Source organism: Rhinoderma darwinii, chromosome 3, assembly GCF_050947455.1.
Source record: "Rhinoderma darwinii isolate aRhiDar2 chromosome 3, aRhiDar2.hap1, whole genome shotgun sequence".
In the NCBI taxonomy this organism is placed as follows: Eukaryota; Metazoa; Chordata; class Amphibia; order Anura; family Rhinodermatidae; genus Rhinoderma; species Rhinoderma darwinii.
Window position 1 is genome coordinate 424135603 of NC_134689.1, and position 19047 is coordinate 424154649.

At 42.6% G+C, this 19047-nt stretch overlaps 1 protein-coding gene across 1 annotated transcript; it reads left to right on the forward strand.

Moving 5' to 3' along the window:
- Positions 1 to 7527: 7527 nt before the first annotated feature.
- On the forward strand, positions 7528 to 8460 carry LOC142750653 (olfactory receptor 10C1-like). The gene has a single exon (XM_075859644.1). It carries the CDS (start codon positions 7528 to 7530, stop codon positions 8458 to 8460), a length of 933 nt encoding a protein of 310 aa, XP_075715759.1.
- Positions 8461 to 19047: the final 10587 nt, after the last annotated feature.

Sequence of the window (19047 nt, forward strand, 5' to 3'; positions counted from 1 at the left end):
TGGACCTGGTTTATTGGGGAAACGAAGGTGGAACCTCCTGACCAATACCCCAGCGTGAACATCCCGTGCGGGTACCCAAGTCCTCTCCTCAGGCCCGTATCCTCTCCAATGGACCAGGTACTGGAGGGAGCCTTGGACCATCTTGCTGTCCACAATCTTGGTCACAGCGGTGAGAACGGGGAAAAGGAGGTTTCCTCGAGGGAGCCAAGGACGGGTAGCAGCGTTTAAGGAGGGAGGCATGAAACACGTCGTGTACTCGAAAAGATGGGGGCAACTCCAGTCGGAAGGAGACAGGATTGAGGACGTCAATGACCTTGTACGGCCCTATAAACCGGGGAGCAAACTTCTTGGACGGGACTTTAAGGCGCAAGTTCTTTGACGATAGCCACACCAGATCCCCGACCATAAACAAGGGGTTAGCAGAACGTCTTCTATCTGCCTGAGTTTTTTGTATGCTCTGGGACGCCTCTAGGTTCTTCTGAACCTGGGCCCAGACTGTGCACAGTTCTCGATGAACGACCTCTACCTCGGGATTATTGGAACTACCAGGTGAAACGGAGGAGAACCGTGGATTAAACCCAAAATTACAGAAAAAGGGGGAGACCCCTGACAAGTAACTGACACGGTTATTAAGGGAAAATTTGGCGAGGGGAATGAATGAGACCCAATCATATTGACAGTCAGAGATAAAACACCTTAAATATTGTTCTAGTGACTGATTAGTCCTCTCGGTTTGGCCATTAGTTTCAGGATGGAAGGCAGAGGAGAAGGACAGATCAATCTCCAACTTTTTACAGAAGGCTCTCCAAAACAAAGAAACAAATTGTACCCCTCTGTCAGAAACAATATTGACAGGGCCCCAATGGAGACGCAGGATGTGTTTGACAAACAAGGTAGCTAACGTCTTAGCATTGGGTAGTTTTTTGAGGGGCACAAAGTGGCACATCTTACTGAAGCGGTCTACTAAAACCCACACCACCGACTTGCCTTGAGATGGAGGCAAATCGGTGATAAAATCCATGGAGATATGGGTCCAAGGTCTCTGGGGAATGGGCAAAGAATGTAGTAAGCCCGCTGGTCGGGACCTGGGAGTCTTGGACCTAGCACAAACCTCACAAGCGGCGACGTAGGCCTTAACGTCTTTAGGCAACCCAGGCCACCAATAGTTTCTGGCAATGAGGTGCTTGGTACCCAGGATGCCTGGATGACCAGATAGTGCGGAGTCATGATTTTCCCTAAGTACCCTTAGCCGGAATTGCAGGGGAACAAACAGCTTGTTCTCAGGAAGGTTCCCGGGAGCTGAACCTTGATCAGCAGCAATTTCAGAGACTAAATCAGAATCAATAGAGGAAATGATTATACCTGGAGGCAAAATACAAGCAGGATCTTCCTCCAAAGGAGGGCAGGCCATGAAGCTACGCGACAGTGCATCCCAGCCTTAATATTTTTAGACCGAGCCCTATAGGTAACCAAAAAATTGAATCTGGTAAAAAATAACGCCCATCGAGCTTGTCTCGGGTTTAGCCTCCGGGCCGATTCTAGGAAAACCAGATTCTTGTGGTCGGTAAGTACCGTTACCTGGTGCTTAGCACCCTCCAGGAAGTCGCGCCACTCTTCAAATGCCCATTTAATGGCTAAGAGTTTGCGGTTGCCAATATCATAGTTACTCTCAGTGGGCAAAAACTTCCTGGAGAAGTAGGCACAGGGACGGAGATGGGTGAGGGACCTGGTACCCTGGGACAAGACAGCCCCCACTCTCACCTCGGACGCGTCAACCTCCACGATAAACGGCTCCATTTGGTTGGGCTGAACCAACACCGGGGCCGAGATAAAGCACTTCTTAAGGGCCTCAAAAGCCTGGACAGCCTCAGGAGAACAGTGGAGGAGATCAGCACCCATGCGAGTGAGGTCCGTAAGAGGCTTAGCGATGACCGAGAAGTTAGCAATAAATCTCCTGTAATAATTAGCGAACCCCAAGAAACACTGTAACGCCTTCAGGGGGGCAGGTTGAACAAATTCCGCCACAGCCTGGACCTTGGCGGGGTCCATGCGGAATTCATGAGGAGTGAGGATTTGACCCAAAAATTGTATCTCCTGCACCCCAAACACACATTTTTCGGTCCTCGCAAACAGTTTGTTTTTTTGAAGGGCCTGGAGCACCTTCCGGACATGCTCAATGTGGGAGGACCAGTCCTTGTAAAACACAAGTTTGTCATCAAGGTACACTACAAGAAATACCCCCAGGTAATCTCTTAAAATCTCATTTATGAAATTCTGGAAGACAGCGGGAGCATTACACAACCCAAAGGGCATGACGAGGTATTCGAAATGACCTTCGGGCGTGTTAAACCCAGTCTTCCACTCATCCCCCTCTTTGATACTGATAAGGTTATATGCCCCCCGTAGATCAAACTTAGAGAACCATTGGGCCCCCTGAACCTGATTAAAGAGATCAGGAATCAAAGGAAGGGGATACTGGTTCCTTACAGTGACCTTATTCAAGTTACGGTAGTCAATGCATGGCCTAAGACCACCATCCTTCTTCCCTACGAAGAAGAAGCCAGCACCTACCGAAGAAGTAGAGGGGCGAATGTAACCCTTGGCCAGGCATTCCTGGATATACTCTCTCATGGCTTCACGTTCGGGACAAGAGAGAATAAATATCCTACCCTTAGGGAGCTTAGCTCCTAGTACCAAATCGATAGCGCAAAGGTATTCTCTATGAGGAGGTAACACTTCGGAGGCCTCCTTAGAGAAAACATCCGCAAAGTCCTGAACAAACTCAGGTAGTGTGTTCACCTCCTCAGGTGGAGAAATAGAATTAACAGAAAAACATGACGTCAAGCATTCATTACCCCATTTGGTAAGATCCCCAGTATTCCAGTCAAACGTGGGATTATGCAACTGCAACCAGGGAAGGCCTAAAACCAAATCGGACGATAATCCCTGCATCAACAGTACAGAGCACTGCTCCAAATGCATGGAGCCAACAAGGAGTTCAAAAACAGGGGTATGCTGTGTAAAATAACCATTAGCAAGAGGAGTGGAGTCGATACCCACTACCGGGACAGGTTTAGGCAAATCAATCAAAGGCATAGCTAGAGACATAGCAAATTCCACAGACATGATATTAGCAGACGACACTGAATCCACGAAGGCACTGCCGGTAGCAGACCTAACACCAAAAGAGACCTAAAAGGGAAGCAAGATTATGTTACGTTTCATATTTACGGGAAATACTTGTGCGCCCAAGTGACCTCCCCGATGATCACTTAGGTGCGGAAGTTTTCCGGCTGCTTATTCTTACGCCTAGTACAGGTGTTCACTTGATGCTTGTCATACCCACAATAGAAGCAGAGACCATTCTTCCTGCAGAACTCTCTACGTTGTTGGGGGGACACGGAGGCCCCAAGTTGCATAGGTACCTCCGAGTCTTCCGTGGAAGAACGAAGCAACGGAACCTCAGGAGGCATCATGGGGGAGTCAGAGGAGAAAACACATAAACGTTCACGTTGTCGTTCCCTGAGACGTCGGTCAAGTCGTACAGCTAAAGCCATAACCTGGTCTAGGGAGTCAGAAGAGGGATAGCTAACTAGCAGGTCTTTCAGGGCGTTCGATAGACCCAACCTAAACTGGCACCTTAAGGCAGGGTCATTCCACCGAGAAGCTACGCACCACTTCCTAAAGTCAGAGCAATACTCCTCAACAGGTCTCTTACCCTGACGTAAGGTCACCAGCTGACTCTCGGCAAAGGCAGTCCTGTCAGTCTCGTCATAAATGAGTTTGAGAGCAGAAAAGAAAAGATCAACGGAGGAAAGTTCAGGGGCGTCAGCAGCCAAGGAGAAGGCCCATTCTTGGGGCCCTTCCTGTAGCCAGGACATAATTATACCCACCCGCTGGCTCTCAGAACCTGAGGAGTGGGGCTTTAAACGAAAATAGAGCCCACAACTCTCCCGAAAGGAGAGAAAAGTCTTCTGGTCCCCTGAGAACCGGTCAGGCAACTTGAGGTGGGGTTCAAGAGGTGAGGTGAGGGGCACTACTACATGGTAGCATCAGGCTGGTTGACCCTCTGAGCCAGGGCCTGGACCTGTAGGGAGAGACCCTGCATTTGCTGAACCAGGGTCTCCAGGGTCCATAGTGGTGTGAGGGACCAGGGTAGAGTAGGTATATGGGCTTGTGATTATGTAATGACAGGGATAGGGAAACAGACAAGTGAGCCCTAATCTACCCGCCACTCAGTCCCTGCCTACTTGCAACAACCCGCCCTAGACGACGGGGTACAACTGGGCGACGGTCCCTACCCTCAGTAAGTGCATGGCAGACAACAAGACAAGGAAACACAGAACAAGGGAAACGGGGCAGTTGCCCACGGCAACACCGTGAGCAACAAGAGTAGTGAACGAGCTGAGTCAAACCAGGAGTGTACGAGGTACCAAACGCAAAGCAGAAGAGTAGTCAGTAAGCCAGGGTCAATACGAAGCAGGGACAAGTCGTTCAAGAAGCTGCAGCAGGGCCAGGAAACCAACAGAGAAGAATCACAAGCAAGGAGGAACAGGAAAGGCAGGTATAAATAGACAGAGGGCGGGAGCTAGCTAACATAGAAGAAGGTGCAGACTGATTACCTATGGGCGTAGCTACAGAAGCTGTGCCTGGCAGATCCTTAACACACTGCTTTTTCTTTTTAGGGGTCTTCAATTCTGTCATATTCCAAGACCTGGGAATAACCAGAGTGGAGATAGGATTTCTTCACATTGCACACTTGAAGTCTAACCTCACTCCTTTCTCTTATTTTCCCACCCTTCATAGTCATCTCGTCAGGCCCTCCAACCCTTTCTCTTTATGAGTTGCAGTCCTCTGTCATCCTCTAGGTTCATACACGGTTTCCTTGATCATCTTTTGCCTCGCTTCCACTTTGCCTCTCCTGTGAAAGACTTTGAAATTTGATTATTCCTTTCCTCCTCCCCAGGACTTTCCAAATGTAACATCTTACCATCACATGAAGGTAGAAACGTACTTGATCTGATACTCACTTGAATGGGACTGAGCTGCAGTACCGGGCACTACCAAAAGTGGTGATCGATTCAACTGATTGGCAGGGGTGTGGATTGTGGCTGCCAAATCTATATAACATTACATTTTTGATCAGTAGCCAAATCAATATTTACCCACATACTACTGTATATTTGTAGACAATTCTTAATAATTTTATATAAATATTTATACAGGACTTCATTCTTTATGGTCGATCATGAACAAAACATGATGTTTTTGCCGATTTTCTTTGTCACTTTTTTGGTGTTATTTTTTAATAACAGGATTTATTTTTACAAAATAATGCTTAACTTAAGTTATAAAAGTTTTACACTTCTTTGCTTTAGTTTTTTTTAATTGATATCAGAATTTTTTTAATTAACTTCAAAAAGAGTTTTACTCTTTTCTCTTTTTTTTTTAAGAGGAACAAAACTGAAAAACGAAATCCTGTAGGAATATATCTCAATAGATTAATTAGACTTATTTCATATATTATGTCTGTACACCGGGGAGGCTGGTGGAGCCCTCTCTGGAATCTCCAGATATAAATAATTCCACACATGAAGATATAAAATGACCGTATTATGAAGCTTTCTACACTTATTAGACTATTCCACTGGCTGCACTCGGCACTAGTATGTGTGGGATTTATCTTATTCTAAAGAAGAAACATTGAGTGTTGTCCTCTAATATTATAAGCTATAATATACCGGGTTTTATTATCTGCACATATGGATATTCTACACAACACAGATAAAGCTGAGGTGAGTCCCCAAGTGAAATATTCCTTATGAAGGAAATGGACCGGGGTCTCTACTCAACAGAAATAGTATTAGCAGTGAATGAATTATAACAGGTGGGTTTGGTATCTGCTTATATTGTTATGTGGAGAGTTAGTAGACCCTCTATAACCATAATCAGATGGATGCAAGATAACCTGGAGGCGAGGAGTCTAAGGGAGCCCATGTCTTAGCTCTTAACCCTCTCCTGAAGGTAAGGTCTATTCTGCCGGGTACTTCCCCCATGTTGTGGTCATCTGGATAGTCTCTAAATGGTGATATCTGCTCTACAGGGTCTGACAGATGAAGGCAAGGTTGAAGCACAGACAGAGGTAAGATCTGAGGATCATTTTAACCACAGTATCAGCAGGGTCAGGCTGGATAAATTCTGGGAGCCAAGGCTACAGCTATGTGGATACATTAGGCTAAGTTCACATTTGCGTCGTAGATCTGTTTGGAAAATGGCAGAAAAATAGCGCAAAACCTGCTTTATTTTTTTTTACTGGCAGCATTTGGGTGTTACACGTCATTTAAACTTTATTTAAGAAATCTGGGGGTAATGTGAAAAAAACAGTAAATTCACTATTGTTTTTGGCTTTTTTTAAATTCCAGTATGCACCATGCGGTATAAGTAAATTGATAACTTCATTCTACAGGTCATTATGGTTGTGGCAATAACAAATATGTCTAGTTTATTTCATATTTACTACTTTTTCACTCAGAGGTGTAACTAGAAGGAAACATTTTTGTCCCTGGACCTTCCCCTAAACTTTTTAGCTCCCGACACAGTAATAGTGCCACCAAAAAGTAATAATGCCCCGTGAATAGCACATAGTTCCCCCAAGAAGATGTAGTCATCTTTTGCTGCCCCAATAAAGAAGTTAGGCCCCTATATAATTGTTAAGCTCCCTATACAGTAGTTCTGCCCCATATAGTAGTTTGATCTCCATACAGTAGTTTGGCCTTTATATAGTATTTAGCTGCCCCATATAGTAGTTAGGTACCCCTATATAATAGTTAGGACAGCATATTTTTGTTAAAGCCCCATATAGTAGTTAGGTCCCTTTTACAGCCGTTAGGTCCGCCATAAAGTAATTAGGTTCCCCATATAGTATTTAGGTGCCCCTATATAGTAGTTAGGTCCCCCAGATAGTAGTTAGTCCTCCAAATAATATTTAATTGCCCCCATATGGTAGTCAGGTGCTTCCATAAAGTAGTTAGACCTCCCAGATAGTAGTTAGGCTTCATATAACAGATAAGCTCCCCAGATAGTAGTTAGGCTTCTTTATAGTTTTTAGGCCCCATATAGTAGTTAGGTCCTTCGGATAGTAGTTTGCCCCCTCAGAATGTAGTTAGTCCCCCAGATAGTAGTTAAGTTGCCATAAAGAAGTTAGGATTCCATATAGTAGTTTGGTTCTCATATAGAGGTTAGATCCCATATAGTATTTAGTCCCCAATATATTAGTCAGGTCTTCATACAGTAGTTGGGACCTCATCTATTAGTTAGGTTCCCATCTAGAAGTTAGGCACCAATATATTATATGACCCTATATATTATTTAGGTCCTCATATAGCAAGTTGACTTGGAAATAGAGGTTAGGTCCCCCATACAGTAGTTAGACCCCATATAGTAATCAAGCTCCCATACAGTAGTTAGGTATTCATTACACGGCTATCATTGTGTGGTTCTTAGCATTTAATCATGTGTCTCCTCCAGATGGAATTAAAAAATAATATCACCTCCATCATCCTTCTGGGATTTCCAAATCTTCAAAACTTCACATTTCTGCTCTTCTCACTACTGGTTATTATTTACTGTGGGACCATTTTAGGAAACCTTCTTATCATGATCTTATATGTAGTGAGTAAAACTCTCCAGTCTCCTATGTACTTCTTCATTACACAGCTATCATTGTGTGACATCCTGCTGACTACTGATATTGTCCCCATCCTGCTTCACACTGTACTGTATGGAGGGAGTACTATGACTCTCATCGGCTGCATCATCCAGTTTTCTTTCTTTGTCACCTCAGAGTCCTCGGAATGTTTTCTACTGTCAGTGATGTCTTATGATCGATATCTGGCCATCTGTAACCCCCTCCGTTATAACTCCATCATGAATCATACATTTTGTGTGACATCAGTTGTTGTGACTTGGTTGGTTAGTTTTATGGTGATGTTGAGCTATACAATCTCTATCTATAATCTGCATTTCTGTGGACCGCACGTTATTGACCATTTCTATTGTGACTTTGAACCTATACTGCAGCTCTCCTGCTCTGATACATCAATCATTCATAAAGAGGTTCTTATATCTGGATCTTTAGTTGTTATGGGACCCTTTATAATAATTATGATGTCCTATGTGTACATTGTCATCACCATTCTGAAGATCCCATCCAATACCGGAAGACATAAAGCCTTCTCCACCTGTAGCTCCCACCTTATTGTGGTTTCTTTATTTTATGGGACATTAATGATTGTTTATATTTTTCCACCAAGAGGACAATCCCTGATCCTGAGCAAGATCTTGTCTCTGATGTATACTGTGGTGACCCCACTGCTTAATCCCTTTATATACACTCTGAGGAACAAAGACTTTAAAGAAGCTTTCCATAAAATGCAACTTTTTGTTAACATTTTCTCATAAAGAACACTAGTTTCATATAGTGTAGTGTAATAGTCAATAAAGATAAACTTTACATGAAAAAGGAAAATGGTGAAGATCAGTAATGTTGTATTTTTTCTTTAAGGTAATAAAAATAACTTGTCACCAAATTCTATGGTATGGTGGTGTTATCCAGTCACGGTATGGTGGCGTTATTTAGTCATGGTATGGTGCTATTATCCAGTCATGGTATGGTGTTGTTATCTAGTCATGGTATGGTGCTATTATTCAGTCATGGTACCGTGGTGTTACCCAGTCATGGTATAGTGGAGTTATCTAGTCATGGTATGGGGTTGTTACCCAGTCATGGTATGGTGGTGTTATCTAGTCATGGTATGGTGCTATTATTCAGTCATGGTACCGTGGTGTTACCCAGTCATGGTATAGTGGAGTTATCTAGTCATGGTATGGTGGTGGTAGCCAGTCACGGTATGGTGGTATTATCTAGTCACGGTATGGTGGTGTTACCCAGTCATGGTATGGTGGTGTTATCTAGTCATGGTACCATGGTGTTATCTAGTCATGGTATCGTGCTGTTACCCAGTCATGGTATGGTGGTGTTATCTAGTCATGGTATGGTGGTGTTATCTAGTCATGGTATGGTGCTATTATTCAGTCATGGTATGGTGGTGTTAGCCAGTCATTGTATGTTGGTGTTAACCTGTCATGATATGGTGGAGTTATCTAGTCATAGTATGGTGGTGTTCGCCAGTCACGGTATGGTGGTGTTATCTATTCACGGTATGGTGGTGTTACCCAGTCTTGGTATGGTTGTGTTATCTAGTCATGGTATGGTGGTGTAATCTAGTCATGGTATGGTGTTGTTATCTATTCACGGTATGGTGGTGTTACCCAGTCTTGGTATGGTGGTGTTATCTAGTCATGGTACCATGGTGTTATCTAGTCATGGTATCGTGCTGTTACCTAGTCATGGTATGGTGGTTTTATCTAGTCATGGTATGGTGGTGTTATCTTGTCATGGTATGGTGCTATTATTCAGTCATGGTATGGTGGTGTTAGCCAGTCATTGTATATTGGTGTTAACCTGTCATGATATGGTGGAGTTATCTAGTCATAGTATGGTGGTGTTCGCCAGTCACGGTATGGTGGTGTTATCTATTCACGGTATGGTGGTGTTACCCAGTCTTGGTATGGTTGTGTTATCTAGTCATGGTATGGTGGTGTAATCTAGTCATGGTATGGTGGTGTTATCTATTCACGGTATGGTGGTGTTACCCAGTCTTGGTATGGTGGTGTTATCTAGTCATGGTACCATGGTGTTATTTAGTCATGTTATCGTGCTGTTACCCAGTCATGGTATGGTGGTGTTATCTAGTCATGGTATGGTGGTGTTATCTAGTCATGGTATGGTGCTATTATTCAGTCATGGTATGGTAATGTTAACCTGTCATGGTATGGTGGAGTTATCTAGTCATAGTATGGTGGTGTTCGCCAGTCACGGTATGGTGGTGTTATCTATTCATGGTATGGTGGTGTTACCCAGTCTTGGTATGGTTGTGTTATCTAGTCATGGTATGGTGGTGTAATCTAGTCATGGTATGGTGGTGTAATCTAGTCATGGTATGGGGGTGTTATCTAGTCATGGTACCGTGGTGTTGTCTAGTCATGGTACCATGATGTTATCTAGTCATGGTATGGTGCTATAATTCAGTCACGGTATGGTGGTGTTAGCCTGTCATGGTATGGTGGTGATATCCAGACACGGTATGGTGGTGTTATCTGTCATTGTACCATGGTGTTATCTAGTCACGTTATGGTGGTGTTATATAGTCATGGTATGGTGCTATTATTCAGTCACGGTATGGTGGTGTTATCTAGTCATGGTATGTTGGTCTTATATAGTCATGGTATGGTGGTGTTATCTAGTCATGGTATGGTGGTGTTATCTAGTCATGGTATGGTGATGTTATCTAGTCACTGTATGGTGGTGTTATCTAGTCATGGTATGGTGATGTTATCTAGTCACTGTATGGTGGTGTTATCTAATCATGGTATGGTGGTGTTATCCGCTTATGGTATGGTGATGTTATCTAGTCACAGTATGGTGGTGTTTTCCAATCACGGTATGGGAAGGGGGGATGTACAAACTTAATGTACAAACTTAAAATGACAATGACTTGTTTGATATTGAACATGAGCATGATTCTCACAGTTTAATGCAACTCGAATCCCAAGGGTTACCAGGTGTTACTGATGAACCTTTGACTAACTATGATATTCAGTATTTTGTAGACGGATCTAGGTACTAGAATGAGCAGACGGGACATTTCACTACCAGTTATGTAGTAGTCTAGGAAGGTAAGACAGTGCTGCAAAAGTCACTGCCCTCCAGCAGCTCCGCCCAAGAGGCAGAACTCATGGCACTGGCAGATGCATGTAAGTTGGGCACAGGTAAAAGTGGGAATGTCTATGCAGACTCAACGTATGCCTTTGGAGTCGCACATGATTAAGGCACGATATGGTAAATAAGAGGTTTTCTGACTTCAACAGGCAAACACCGCTCAATCCATGGAAAAAAAAATGAAAGTTATGACTCTCAGAATGGGTCGACAAAACACATTTATTTTTTAAACATTTAGTGTCTTTCTTGTAAAAGTAGTAAACCATTAAAAAAACTATATATATTTGGTATCCCCGTAATCGTATTGACCGTTATAACAAAGTTAACACACCTTTTTTGCCGCACGGTGAATGAAATAAAAACGAAACCCCTCAAAATGTTTAAGTCACCCCACAAATTACTTTTTTCCAGTTTCCCAATACATTACATAGTACAACAAATGGTCTCGCAAAAACAAGACCTACAATAAATTCCTCAAGGGGTCTAGTTTCCAAAATAGTGTCACTTTTGGGGGGTTTCCACTGTTTTGGCACCACAAGAACTCTTCAAACCAGACATGGTGCCTAATAAAAAGGAGGCCTCAAAATCCACTAGGTGCTCCTCTGCTTCGGAGGCCTGTGCTTCAGTTCATAACCACACTAGGGCCACATGTGGGATGTTTCTTAAAACTGCAGAATCTGGGCAATAAGTATTAAGTTGTGTTTCTCGGGTAAAAGCTTCTGTTTTACAGAAAAATATTGAATAAAAATGACAAAAAAAATAAATATGTAAATTTCACCTCTACTTTGCTCTAAATTCCTGTGAAACACCTAAAGGGATAATAAACTTTCTAAATGCTGTTGTCAATACTTTGAGGGGTCAGTTTCTAAAATGGGGTGTTTGATAGGGGTGTCTAATATATAGGTCCCTCAAAGCAACTTCAGATCTGAACTGGAACCCAAAAAAAAAAATTAGGCAATACTTTGCTTCTTACATTATACTGATAATGAGCAGTGCCCACCTTGAGATGGCCCCAGTTTTGACCGTTTGTATAAACGGAGACCCCTATTAGAGCGTTTCAGTGCCCGGTTTGCCCAAGCATACACCCCCGAGAAGTGTATTTCTATTGATGTGTCCTTGCCTGCCGAGTAAGAGGGCAAAGTATGGTGTGAAGATGTATAAGCTGTGTGAGAGTGCATCAGGGCATACCTACAAATTTAGGATATATGAAGGGAAAGACACCAGTATTCAGCCCCCAGAATGCCCCCCCCCCCCCTTACTGGGAATTAATGCAAAAATTGTGTGGGATTTGGTGCACCCACTGCTGGACCAGGGTTACCACCTCTACCTGGATAATTTTTATACCAGCGTCTCACTCTTCAAGTGCCTTGCTTCCAGAAGTCCTGCGGCATGTGGCACTGCTAGAAGAAATCTGAGAGGCCTCCCTAAGACTCTGATTGGGCAAACACTCAGAAGGGGTGAGAGCAGGGCACAATCCAGCAGCAACATATTGTGTGTCACGTACAAGGACAGGAGAGATGCCACACCAGTACCCATGTACCTGTAAGAGGTACCAGTACAGAGACCCCCAAACCAGACTGCATCCTGGACTACAATAGGTACATGGGAGGGGTGGACTTGTCAGATCAAGTCCTGAAGCCCTACAGCGCCATGGAGTGTGGTATAAGAAGCTGGCCGTGCACAACATACCGATGGCTTTGTACAATGTGTACGTGCTACGTTGATGTACAGACCAGAGGGGAACATTTCTAGAATTTCAAGAGGTGGTTATCAAGAACCTAATCTTTAGGGACCAAGAAGGGGGGACACCCAGTACTTCTGGAAGAGAGGCCACACACATCGTAACAGGGCAACACTTTCCAGGAGAAGTTCCCCAAACTGGCAAGAAGGGCAAAAGTCAAAAGTGGTGCAAAGTCTGCTATAAGAGGGGGATAAGGAAGGACACAATATATCAATGGGACACTTGTCCCGAAAAACTAGGGCTCTGTATGAAAGAGTGTTTTAAAATGTATCATACATCCCTTGATTTTTAATCTACCCTAGTTTTACTTACCCTGATGCACTCCGCACATCTTATCCCCCCATATTTCCCCTCTGAGCCCTGCTGTGTGCCCAAGCAGCTGATAAAAGCCACATTGAGGGTATTGCCGTACCCGGGAGAACCCACATTACAGTTTATGGGGTGTATGTATCCGGTCAAAATGCTCACTACACCTCTAGATGAATGATTTAAGGGGTGCCGTTTTTAAAATGGGGTCACTTCTCGGGGGTTTTAACTGTACTGGTACCTCAGGGGCTTCTGCAGACATGACATAGCACCAGAAAATCCCCAGTAGTCAGAATGGTGGTCCTTTCCTTCAGAGCCCACCCATGAGCCTAAACGAGAGTTTATCACCACAACTGGGGTACTGACGCACTCAGGACAAAATGGGCAATAAAATGGGGTATTTTATTCCTTGTAAAAAAAATTTAGCCAAAACTATTTCTTAATTTAAAAAATTAAATTTTTGTTAATTCACAGCCCAATTCAAATACATTCTGTGAAAAAGCTGTGGTGTCTAAATGGTCACAACATCCAAAAATGTATTCCTTGAGGGGTTATAAACAAAAAACCAGCTCAAATAGCACGTGTGGGGCTGGATGCTTAAGGTATAGCATACTACCCTAATAAGAGAGAGGGCAACTCCCGTATATAATGATATACACTAAAGACACAAAGGAGCATACTAGCCAATATTAAAAGAAAATAATTTTATTAAACATATAGAAACATGTATGAAGGATAAAAAGGTACAGAGCTGGACATGAAGACTCTGAATAATTTCACTAAAACACAATTAACAGGAATCTCTCTAAGTTGCAAAATGAAGGGCAGTGTACAATACACAGACTAAAGTGAATGGACCAGTATTAATCATGACGCAAGTCATATACAACAGCACTGTAAGACAGCAATAGCATGGGTAAATTTATAAAGATAAAGTATCATAAATAACAGGTGATGTATGACCTACAGTCACGCAAAGATATGAAAAGAGTATACAGACTATCAATCATATAAAATGAAAGAGAGGGGGTACACAGACTGCAGCCTAAATAAGCCGGACGTCCACCCACTAATACAACCACTTACCCATAATGAACGATAAATGCAGAGAGTCGAGCTAGTGTGAGTAGAAAAACCCCAACGCGCGTTTCGCGATGTGCTTCCTCAAGGGGTGTGAAGTGTCTAAAGAGATAAGAGGTATAAGTAGCGCAAGCCCCAGGTGAATCGAGTGAAACTCAGTCCAAGGAGATTCCGGCGCACGTCATCTGCCGAGACCGGAAGTGAGGCATGCCCCACTTCCAGCCCCCAGCACTCGAGCGCACACCAAAGATCCCCGACGCGTACAGGGATCCCAGGCATGCGCAGTGCGCTGTAGGGGGCAAGGAAGGGGGCCGGCCACAAACCAGCGTCGCGCAGAGGACGCGCGCACCTAATTGGACGGTGAGCACGGGAGGAGAAGAAAGATATGTACTAGTGTCCTACTGCCTATAATGGGCTATGTCAGGATCTCTCCAGTATAAGCCGAAAATACAGTAAGTTAAAAGAGAAAAGACAAATGTCCAATGAGCAATATTACAAGTATAGTGTCAGAAACTCAATGAAAAAAGACATATATATTAGCATCAGACCCAAAAATGGAAGTAAAAGTATATATAGGTGAAAGTGAGTTATAAGACCCACACATATTGAAAATATGAGGGGAAGTAATAATGTAACCAAAAACAGTGATTAAAATAAAAAATTAAAAAATAATAAAAGTGAATTACATACACCATAAGGTGACATTACAGACACATAGAATCAATACTGATAACATAAATTTACAGGTGTAGGATGGATAACAAAAAATCAGAAAAATATATATGTAAAATTACAAGTAACATACACTGTGTAAACAAAGGTGATATTTAGACAACGGACATATAGTTGAGGGGATTGTTATATCCCCCATGAAGGGTAGGGCTACGAGTAGGCCAGGAATTCCTCTCCCTCCGTTTTCCAGATGCATACAGATCAAGAAGGACGAGTTCTCATCACAGGGAGCTGTCAGAACTATGGAATAGCAAGTACCTAAATGATTAAGAAAAAGCAGACACACACAATTAAAATCCTAATTAAAAACCAGTGGAAATGAGGGATTCTAAAGAAAAGAGGTGAAATTGAGTTGTTCGTTAAGACCAACGGGAGTCATGGATCCCAATTTCACAATCCACATGCACTCCTTTTGGGCTAGAACCTTCCTCAGATTGCCCCCTCTGATGCCACAATGTACATGTTCAATGCCACGAATCATCAAAGAGACAGGATTGCAATTGTGAAATTGTTTAAAGTGTCTAGGCAGCGTTTTCAGCTGTCCAAGATCACTTATTATTTTCGCCCCAGAGATATCACGAACGTGTTCCCTTGTGCGAATCCTCAGCTGCCTAGAAGTCAGGCCAACGTAGATCTTGGGGCATGCACATAGTGCATAATACACTACATATGTAGAGCTACAGGAGATGTACTCCCTGATTTTAAATGTTCTTAATCCATCAGCTGTTGAGAAGTCTTTGGCTCTACTAATGTTAGGGCACGCCATGCATCCACCACATGGATAACATCCAATAGTGGGTTCCCGTGGGCCAAAGGGGTTAGTATGTTTAGGTACGTAATGACTCCTAGTAAGAAGATCCTTAAGGTTTTTGCTCCTTTTGGCCGTCATCGTGGGTTTTAGGGGAAGACAATTCTAAAATAAGATCACACATTTCTACATCCCGGTTGCTAGTCCCCAGGAAGAAGCGGACCGCCTCCATCCCATCACAATGCCGTATACAGGTATAAAGGGACTCAACGTCTGCCGTGACTAAAAGCATATCGACCAGTAGACAATAGTGTACGTTTCATTACTACTTATAATAGTCAATGGGACAAAATAAGATCAATCCTTGAACATCACTGGTCGATTCTGAGATCAGAACCGTGCCTAGCTAAATGTCTTCCCCTAAAACCCACGATGACGGCCAAAAGGAGCAAAAACCTTAAGGATCTTCTTACTAGGAGTCATTACGTACCTAAACATACTAACCCCTTTGGCCCACGGGAACCCACTATTGGATGTTATCCATGTGGTGGATGCATGGCGTGCCCTAACATTAGTAGAGCCAAAGACTTCTCAACAGCTGATGGATTAAGAACATTTAAAATCAGGGAGTACATCTCCTGTAGCTCTACATATGTAGTGTATTATGCACTATGTGCATGCCCCAAGATCTACGTTGGCCTGACTTCTAGGCAGCTGAGGATTCGCACAAGGGAACACGTTCGTGATATCTCTGGGGCGAAAATAATAAGTGATCTTGGACAGCTGAAAACGCTGCCTAGACACTTTAAACAATTTCACAATTGCAATCCTGTCTCTTTGATGATTCGTGGCATTGAACATGTACATTGTGGCATCAGAGGGGGCAATCTGAGGAAGGTTCTAGCCCAAAAGGAGTGCATGTGGATTGTGAAATTGGGATCCATGACTCCCGTTGGTCTTAACGAACAACTCAATTTCACCTCTTTTCTTTAGAATCCCTCATTTCCACTGGTTTTTAATTAGGATTTTAATTGTGTGTGTCTGCTTTTTCTTAATCATTTAGGTACTTGCTATTCCATAGTTCTGACAGCTCCCTGTGATGAGAACTCGTCCTTCTTGATCTGTATGCATCTGGAAAACGGAGGGAGAGGAATTCCTGGCCTACTCGTAGCCCTACCCTTCATGGGGGATATAACAATCCCCTCAACTATATGTCCGTTGTCTAAATATCACCTTTGTTTACACAGTGTATGTTACTTGTAATTTTACATATATATTTTTCTGATTTTTTGTTATCCATCCTACACCTGTAAATTTATGTTATCAGTATTGATTCTATGTGTCTGTAATGTCACCTTATGGTGTATGTAATTCACTTTTATTATTTTTTAATTTTTTATTTTAATCACTGTTTTTGGTTACATTATTACTTCCCCTCATATTTTCAATATGTGTGGGTCTTATAACTCACTTTCACCTATATATACTTTTACTTCCATTTTTGGGTCTGATGCTAATATATATGTCTTTTTTCATTGAGTTTCTGACACTATACTTGTAATATTGCTCATTGGACATTTGTCTTTTCTCTTTTAACTTACTGTATTTTCGGCTTATACTGGAGAGATCCTGACATAGCCCATTATAGGCAGTAGGACACTAGTACATATCTTTCTTCTCCTCCCGTGCTCACCGTCCAATTAGGTGCGCGCGTCCTCTGCGCGACGCTGGTTTGTGGCCGGCCCCCTTCCTTGCCCCCTACAGCGCACTGCGCATGCCTGGGATCCCTGTACGCGTCGGGGATCTTTGGTGTGCGCTCGAGTGCTGGGGGCTGGAAGTGGGGCATGCCTCACTTCCGGTCTCGGCAGATGACGTGCGCCGGAATCTCCTTGGACTGAGTTTCACTCGATTCACCTGGGGCTTGCGCTACTTATACCTCTTATCTCTTTAGACACTTCACACCCCTTGAGGAAGCACATCGCGAAACGCGCGTTGGGGTTTTTCTACTCACACTAGCTCGACTCTCTGCATTTATCGTTCATTATGGGTAAGTTGTTGTATTAGTGGGTGGACGTCCGGCTTATTTAGGCTGCAGTCTGTGTACCCCCTCTCTTTCATTTTATATGATTGATAGTCTGTATACTCTTTTCATATCTTTGCGTGACTGTAGGTCATACATCACCTGTTATTTATGATACTTTATCTTTATAAATTTACCCATGCTATTGCTGTCTTACAGTGCTGTTGTATATGACTTGCGTCATGATTAATACTGGTCCATTCACTTTAGTCTGTGTATTGTACACTGCCCTTCATTTTGCAACTTAGAGAGATTCCTGTTAATTGTGTTTTAGTGAAATTATTCAGAGTCTTCATGTCCAGCTCTGTACCTTTTTATCCTTCATACATGTTTCTATATGTTTAATAAAATTATTTTCTTTTAATATTGGCTAGTATGCTCCTTTGTGTCTTTAGTGTATATCATTCCTTGAGGGGTGTAGTTTCCAAAATATGGTCACTTCTGGTGGGTTTCCATTGCTTTGATACTTCTGGGGTTCTGCAAATGCGACATGGCACCCAAAAACCAATTCAGCAAAATCTGGACTCCAAAGAACACACAGCGCTCCTTCCCTTCTGAGGCCTCCCATGGGCCCAAACAGCCGTTTATCGCCACAAATGGGGTATTGCTGCACTCAGGAGAAATTGGGCAACAAAATGGGGTGTTTTGTTCCCTGTGAAAATAAAAAAATTTGCTGAAAAAATTAAATTTTAATGGAAAAAAAAAACATTTTTTTAATTTCACCGCCCAATTCAAATATGTGCTGTGTAAAAACTGTGGGGTCAAAATTGTAACAAGAACCATAAAATAAATTCCTTGAGGGGTGTTGTTTCCAAAATGGGGTCACTTTTGGGGGATTTCTACTGTTTTGGCACCTCAACACCTCTTCAAACCTGGCATGCTGCCTAAAGTATATTCTTATAAAAGAAGAGGCCCCAAAATGCACTAGGTGCTTCTTTGCTTCTGGGGCTTGTGATTTAGTCCACGAGCGCACTAGAGCCACATGTGGGACATTTATAAAAACTGCAGAATCTGGGCAATACATATTTAGTAGTATTTCTCTGGTAACATTTTCTGTGATAAAGAAATAAATGGAATAAAATTGAAATTCAGCAAGAAAAATGAAATTTGCAAATTTCACCTCCACTTTGCTTTAATTCCTGTGAAATGCATAAAGGGTTTAAAAAAAACTTCTAAATGCTGTTTTGAATACTTTGAGGGGTCTAGTTTTCAAAATGGGGTGTTTTATGGGGGTTTCTAATATATAGGCCCCTCAAAGCCACTTCAAAACTGAACTGGCACCTTAAAAAAAAGGCTTTTGAAATTTTCTTAAAAATATGAAAAAATTGCTGTTTATGTTCTAAACCTTATAACGCCCAAGAAAAATAAAAGAATGTTCAAAAAACGATGCCAATCTAAGGTAGACATATGGGAAATGTGAACTAGTAACTATTTTTGGTGGTATAACCTTCTGTTTTACAACAGATGCATTTAAATTCAGAAAAATTCTATTTTTTCTACATTTTCTCTACATTTTGCAA